General features: G+C 36.5%; 1 protein-coding gene across 2 annotated transcripts; it reads left to right on the top strand.

Annotated features, from left to right (window-relative positions):
* On the top strand, positions 577-3,879 carry LOC104719217. Of its 2 annotated transcripts, none has more exons than XM_019230890.1 (7): positions 577-668; positions 937-1,093; positions 1,453-1,700; positions 2,290-2,416; positions 2,515-2,797; positions 2,891-3,106; positions 3,301-3,879. In XM_019230890.1, exons 2-6 carry the CDS (start codon positions 1,047-1,049, stop codon positions 3,005-3,007), a joined length of 822 nt encoding a protein of 273 aa, XP_019086435.1. In that variant the 5' UTR covers positions 577-668; positions 937-1,046; the 3' UTR covers positions 3,008-3,106; positions 3,301-3,879. The 2 variants fall into 2 exon arrangements, with proteins under 2 accessions (XP_019086435.1, XP_019086436.1); XM_019230891.1 differs by having other exon boundaries at positions 583-822.

Genomic DNA, 7,476 nt, shown 5'->3' on the forward strand with positions numbered 1-7,476 from the left:
CTACGAAATTAGTGATAACAAATTATATCTACAAAAAGCTACGCATTTGTGACAAAATATTAGTTATCATTTTGTTGCAAATTAGTAAATTTTCGTAGCAAGTTTTCTACAAAAAACTACTAACCTATTTTGTAACAATTTTACTACAAATGAAGGGACAACATAGTTTGTAGCCATGAATTAAAAAATTGAGATTATATTTCTACAATTTAGTTGTAACAAAAATTATGATGTGTGACGAAATAGTCGTAGCAATTATTATCTACAACCCACTTGTAGCAAAATGGAAACAAAATATCTACAAGCCACTTGTAGCAAAATGGCGACAGACAAGTGTGGCTTACTGTAGTGAACATAGTGTCGCAATGTAGTGTAAGTAACAGTGGGGAAGAGATATGGGTGTTTGCATTATAGAGTAGGGAATCAAGCAATTGTAGTGGGCTGTCATATCAATCAAGTTGTATATAGAGCCATCACCATTAGTTTATAATTTTCACTGTTCATTTGAATACATGGATCGATATCTCACACTATATATACATGTGTTCTCTTCTTATCTAAAATCACAAATGCTCTCTTCTTTATTCTCAAACACTTATATCTTCTTCTGCATTTTTTTCTTTGAGCTATATAACCTTTCGTTTACATATTTTCCTTCAAACTATTCTGTAAGTATCAATAAAAAACTATATAGTTCTTGTTCTAATGTCTTCCTCACATAATAATATTGAAGTTCAACGAGGATGGATATATAAGCGTATGGATCCATATCTGCCAAAAGTATCCATAGAATACGAAGTTGGGTTAGAGCAATTCAATATGGTAGAATGTGGTGTCCATGCTCTGTTTGTAACAATGGGGAGCTTCTTTTTCCGAACGTTGTGCACGGACATTTATATAATAGAGGATTTCAACCCAACTACTATGTTTGGACAGGTCATGGAGAGACGCTAAAACCTGCTGCTTACCAACATCAAGACGGCAATGAAAATTATGATTACAATATAAATCAAACAGCCGAAACAGAATGGGATTATAATGCATACATGGGAGAATTTGATTCTAGAGGAGAATTCTTCATGCCACAAACAAGGTAACTTATGTTTAGAATGACTTAATGATTTGTTTTGAAATAATGTTTATGCAAGTATGGTTAATAAAAAAAAGCAGACGTTAATTAACAAACTGAAAATGAAATGTTCTATTAATTATTAGAAGGCGTTATTTTAATATTTTGTTACATGTTAAAAAAATGATGATACACATATTAAACGTTATGAATTTGAGCTACATAATATAGTTTAAATTGTTCAAATATGAGTTACGTCCATGGTGCATTGGTTTATATAAGTTAAAAGATATTGAAAGTTTAATTAATGTTGAGCTTTAGAATATGTAAATAAAATATTAAACGTGAGGTTATAATTTAATTTACATTTTTATTTGTCTTAGTGGGATGAGTGGTGAACACTCTGGTGAACCTTTTGTACATGATAATGCTTGGAAAGTTCCTAACTCGGAAGCAGCAAGTTTTTTCGACCGTTTAAACATGGCAAGTGAACCTCTTGATGATAATTGCGTTGAAGGGTTGTCAAAATTCTCGTTAGCTGCTGATGTGATGCACATTAAGCCGAACCACAATCTAGCTGAAACTTGTGTTGATGATGTTTCACAACTGATTCATAAGATATTACCTGAAGGTAATGTTGCTTCCAAAAGCTATTATGAAACAAAGAAGCTGATGCGTACATTGAGTATGCCTTACCATAGGATTGATGTATGTGAAAATAATTGCATGATTTATTGGGGTGATGCTGATGAAAATTTACTCATATGCAAATTTTGTGAGCATCCAAGGTACAAACCACATAAGAGGTTTAGAAAGGATCCCTCAACTGCAAAATGTATTCCATACAAGAGGATGTTCTATCTGCCAATAGCCGATAGATTAAAAAGATTGTATTTATCCGAGAGAACAACACCAAGAGATTGATGCCACTTCTTCATCCGGAGAGACAAAATTGAGCTATGTGTTATGTTTCTTTAAAATGATTGATTGTTGCATTGCACGACTAGTTTCATAAATCTTTTAGTTTGTCAAAATTAAATGTGTTGTCTTACACACATTATATGTATATGGTATGTTGTCTTTAACACGTTATATGTTATGTACTTGTCTTCTACTTAAAATTTGGGTAGAGTCGATGATGCAGGCACAAATCACTTTACTTCACACTATCGTAGTATAACAATAACCTGTAACTAAACGTTCATGTTTTTTGCTTTCAGGTTTGGTTTTGATAACCCTCCACGGCGAGCCATCGTTGCTTCCATCCGTAGGCACTTTGATGGAACATGGTATAACATATCATCTATTCCCAATGAGGCCCTCATGCAATGGTGGGGTGATTTCATCGTAAGTCAGTTGTTCCGGGCATTTTTTAAACATCTTCTTACAATTATAATTGATACCACAACTTGTAAACTAAACATTTTTCTCCATTTGTAGCAAAGTTTTTATTGGGATGATGCAATTGGAGGAGAAGTGTATTATTTGTGGTATCATGTTATTGCTGGACGCCTTAGAGACATGATCTCGAAGGCTAAAAATGCTGGTACTAAGCCAGAATGGATAAGTGGGGAAATCTGGGAGACAATGCAGGAGTATTGGGGCACCGACGCAGCTAGGAAGAACAGAAAGATAGCAAGAGATAATCGAATGTCTTGTCGTGATGGTTTTGGTCCACATGCTCACACCGATGGTTCACGATCCTACGACCAGCTACGAGAGTTAATAGTAACACATCTTCTCTGACCTTAAGTTTTATATGTTTGATTAATGATATATAAAAGCAATAGTAATGTGATTGTATTTGTCTCTGTTTTATAGCGACAAAAGGAAGGGATTGAGCCTTCCATGCTTCGCATCCTCAGAGAGACTCACCGCAAAGCTAATGGCACTTATGTGGATGATAAGGCGAGGTCGATCGAAGAAGAGATTCAATGACAGATTGATGCAATCTCTCAAAACTCCGATGGCGCCTCACAAGAAGATGAAGATTGCACAGGTTTGACTCGGCATGAAGAGGATGAGCTTTTCTATAAGGTAACATTTTCTCATTGATATCTATTTGGATCAGTTTGGTTCATCACTTTAAATTTGGTCTCAATTTAATCTATTGTTCATCTTTAATTTACTCAACACAATTTACTCGGTTGCTTAATTTACATACACAATGTATTATAGCACCACATATTGATGCATATGAGAACAGTTATTAACAATGATCCCTTCAATAGGTGGTACCATCTCAGAATGGGAGGATCTTCGGTCTTGGAGGCCAAAACTACATTCGTGAGCGTGGAGAAAGCTCAGCTGGTGCACTGGAAAGACTCTCTCTTGAAAGTCAACTGACTTCTCTTCAAGCGCAGCTGGCAACTGTTGTGGAACATATGAAGCAATATATGCCTCAAGGTGCCTCAAACTCATCCCCATCGGCTCAACCAACAAATGCTACGGGTGCTTCAGTAACCAACCCAGCTCAAGCCAACAACAAGGATTACTCATATGCCAATCCTGAAGCTATGACTGGACCTCCGCAAATTGCTTCTGACACCAATCACACTCATCCTACTAATGTGGTTAATGAGTCTCATGAGCAAGAAAACGATGAAGATGAAGATCTTGTAGGTAGTACCCTCCACTAATGAACTAGTTCTCTCAGCTTTCTTAACAACCTTTTGCCTTACGTCAAAAACTCTACTTTGTAGTCATTTGGTCTCAAACACTGCTCTTTCTGTTGGTTACAACTCTGCTCTGTTCTGTTGTTTAAAACTCTGCTTTTGTCTGTTATCTGATTGTAAAACTCTATCTATCTTTTGTGTACTTTTATTTAACAAATTTTTTTTTTACCAATTTGGCGCTACATATAAAACCTTGCATCACAAGGCAACAAACATCGTAAGAAACTTACAGGTCAAAATGTGCAGGTCTCACGACATAAAACTATTTCTACCAAAAACTTCGTATCTAATTTGTTACAAATCCATTGTTACCACTCGTAGATAATTTATTACACCTCAAATTGTGTGAGATAATGGCTAATTTGTTACAACTTCGCGTATCTAATCCCTACAGAATATCTGAAGCAAATAGTCACTACTCTACTACACCAAAAAGGTAGCAATCGGTAAAAAGTATTGACAAGTACCGTGTAGCTTTTTGAGAGTTCTTTATTCACAGAAAATTTGTTGCTTTTTGTAAATAAACGCTACTAATAAGGTTGACGCAGTTTGTAACTAAACGTTGTAGATAATTGTAACAAGTAGTAGCAAATACCTATATATGTGTTTGTAACTAATTTGTAATAACTTGCTACAGATTGTTACAATGCGTAATTATGCAACGACCAAATAGTTACAAGTCAAATTTGTCTCAATCCAGTAACAAATTATTTTTCACTACGAATACCTCTTTATACCTACACATTATTTTGTAACCATACAAGTTGTTTTTACTAGTACTACACCAATTTCTCTCTCTGGACTCGTTTCTTCGGCGTAACTTCTCTTTATAATCCAAAAGTGCTACAAGATCTCCAAATAAGTCCAAAAAGATACCTAAACTTCCAAATACTCTAGAAACATATCTTATATCATGGCTAAAAACCCTAAAACCATTTCAACTTCCTATTATTTTTAGACAATAAAAATAGAATAATATGTAATGTGATAGTAAATTTTCTTTTGAAACCAAAAAACCACAAAAATTAAGGAAACCAAATTTGTTTACTTTTAACTAAATGAGGTTAAATATTTGTTTAGGTTTACAAATAAGAATTTCGTTTGCAAATAACTAAACGAGGTTATATATCAGTTTAGGTTTATTAAGAACAATTGAGGTTTAGATTTTACAATTTAATGAAATTATACGTTGGTTTAGATTTATAAAGGAAGATCAGTATTTATATTTTATAATTAAATGTATTTATATGTCGCTTTTGATTTATAACAGAATAGTTAGGTTTTACATTTTACAATTGACTGAATATATATGTTGGTTTGGGTTTATAAAGGAGAATTCAGATTTAGATTTTACAACTGAACAAAATTATATGTTAGTTTAAGTTTATAAAAGAGTGGTTAGGTTTAGATTATACAATTAAAGTGTATATATATTTATACATATGTATATATATTTTGATTACAACAACGATAATAAATATATAAAATTTGTTTTCTCAATTCGTTTTGCTTTTCTGGTATTAATTGAATTTTTTTAATATAGTATTAAATGACATATTTTTCTATTTTCAAGTTTTGATGATATATGACTTGCAGGTTTTGATTATAAAAGAATGTAGCTTAGCATTTCTTTTCCTCCAAAGTTCGTACACCAAATATGAAGGTTCCAATTAGTCATGGTGCATGCTACTTTACACCGTTCAAGTGTATCTCTCGACTCTTCTGGTGGTGACAATCCATATGGTTATTAGTTTTTGTAAATAAAACCAAAAGAATTACAAAAGTCAGATGTTTAGGCGGAATGGTTTCCTTTACAAAAAAAACTAATAACAAATTCCAACAAACCCCCACATAAATAGAAATGACTATCTATATATAAATTTGGATGGACCCAATGAACCATATATGATTTCCAACAAACCTAAACCTAAAAAAGTTCAACAAACTCCCAAAATCAGCTAAATCATAAATTTAGTGATATTTCTTCTCTTTTCACCTAAATTTGTAAGACTCACTTGCATCTTCAGATCTGCATATCGTAACCCCATCCCCTATCCCAATATCAAAACACTATCCCCTATAATAACTGATCAAAGAAAAAACAATCTATCAATAATCCAAATAGCGACTAATTTGTAAATGGACTTGCGATAACTGAAACAAAACTTTCAATAACCAAAAGGATATGGAGAATAAACTAAGGCATGACCACTGTAATCTCTATTGACCTTGTGGAATGTCCTCTACAACACATTCTCCACATTTGCCTATTGAATCTATACATGTGCTAAACCCAAAACCTTTAGGTCGTTGATTTTTAAAGCCGCACATCACTGTTGGATATAGGGTTTGCCCCCAACATTTATAGAAGTCCAAACAGAAGATCGTAGGGAGTTTTGGGCCTGAAGTCTTGGATCTGGTCCATCTGACCGCAGGGGCAAAATCGTCATTTTACAGAAGAGAAAGAGGGAACCCTAGGTCAATGGCCCACTATAAATACCAGAGGTCATTGTCAGAGCTCTAAATCCACTTTTGGGCAATTAAAGAGGGAAGAACAATTATTCTCGTATTAACTGCACTTAGCTCTTTGATTGTCATTTTCTGTAAACCCTCATCTTGAATTCTACGTTAATAAAAGGACCAGTTTCGATTTATCCACAATAAGATCCATACTATTTATATTGTCGATTTCATACATCAACAATTTGGCGCCCACCATGGGGCTAGACGGAATCCTTTCATTTGACGAATAGAGTTTAAAGACAAAGGCGTTCTCGGAAAACCAATAGCATTTCTCATACCGATCTTTCTAGCAACGAAGGCGTCGACTCTTCCGCACCACGTTCTCCCGCATCTCGCATCATGTCCCCTAGGCCAACCATATGGGGCCGCACCCGCTCGAGGACGAACCAGCTCCAAGGCAACAATCCAACTGACCGCAAAGCCGTTGGCGCTACGCGTGTCGCTCCGACCAATGGCTTAGCCAATGGCGCTATCCCTCCGGAACGTGTAGCCATAGGCGACAATCCAACTGACCGCAAAGCCGTAGGCGCTAGGCGCGTCACTCGGACAAATGGGGTTACCGACGACACTACCCCTCTTGATCGTACTACTGACGACGTCACCCCAACTGATAGCGCAGCCGCAGGCGCTATTGGACACGCGCGTCGAGGCATTACTATCAGTCAGGACGAACCGATCACTCAAGACGCCATAGGCCACAATCTGAAGCTCGACACGTGTGAGACGAAGACACGCTGGCACCATGCACTCCGCGAGCTGAACACAATACTCCGTGTGTCGAACAAAACACTCTGCGAGCTGAACACAACACTCCTCGAGGAGCGCACCACGCCAACGGAAGGCCCCGACTTTCATCGATCGTCGTTGGACCCAATGGCGAGCAATCGAGAGTGCATTTCCAAACTGACCAAATGCTCACGGATCAAGGTGTTGGGCCGAATCAACCCGAGAGTGCTGAAAATCGCGCCCTGCAGTAGGAACTTCATATAAAGCAAGCTCAGCTGAAGAAAATTACGTCGCAGATGCACTGCGTAACAAGCGCGGCACCAGAGCTCGAGAGTGTGCTAGCAGACGTTAGAGTAAGACGCAACCCCGATACCAACAAAAGTAACCCGATACCATACGACGGTAAGGGGGATCCCACTGTCTTCCTTAAGTTGATGTCCATCTATATTGGTAGTTCGTACTTTTCACCAGAAGAGGAAGACG

This window comes from Camelina sativa, chromosome 10, assembly GCF_000633955.1.
Source record: "Camelina sativa cultivar DH55 chromosome 10, Cs, whole genome shotgun sequence".
Lineage (NCBI taxonomy): Eukaryota > Viridiplantae > Streptophyta > Magnoliopsida > Brassicales > Brassicaceae > Camelina > Camelina sativa.

What these genes read in the sequence shown, in the direction of transcription:
- LOC104719217 (XM_019230890.1), top strand. Translation starts at nt 1,047, where the DNA reads ATGGGAGAATTTGATTCTAGAGGAGAATTCTTCATGCCACAAACAAG. An exon ending in TCATAAGATATTACCTGAAG is followed by an intron (nt 1,701 to 2,289) that starts GTAATGTTGCTT and finishes TTTTGCTTTCAG; the next exon opens with GTTTGGTTTTGATAACCCTC. An exon ending in ACCAGCTACGAGAGTTAATA is followed by an intron (nt 2,798 to 2,890) that starts GTAACACATCTT and finishes TCTGTTTTATAG; the next exon opens with CGACAAAAGGAAGGGATTGA.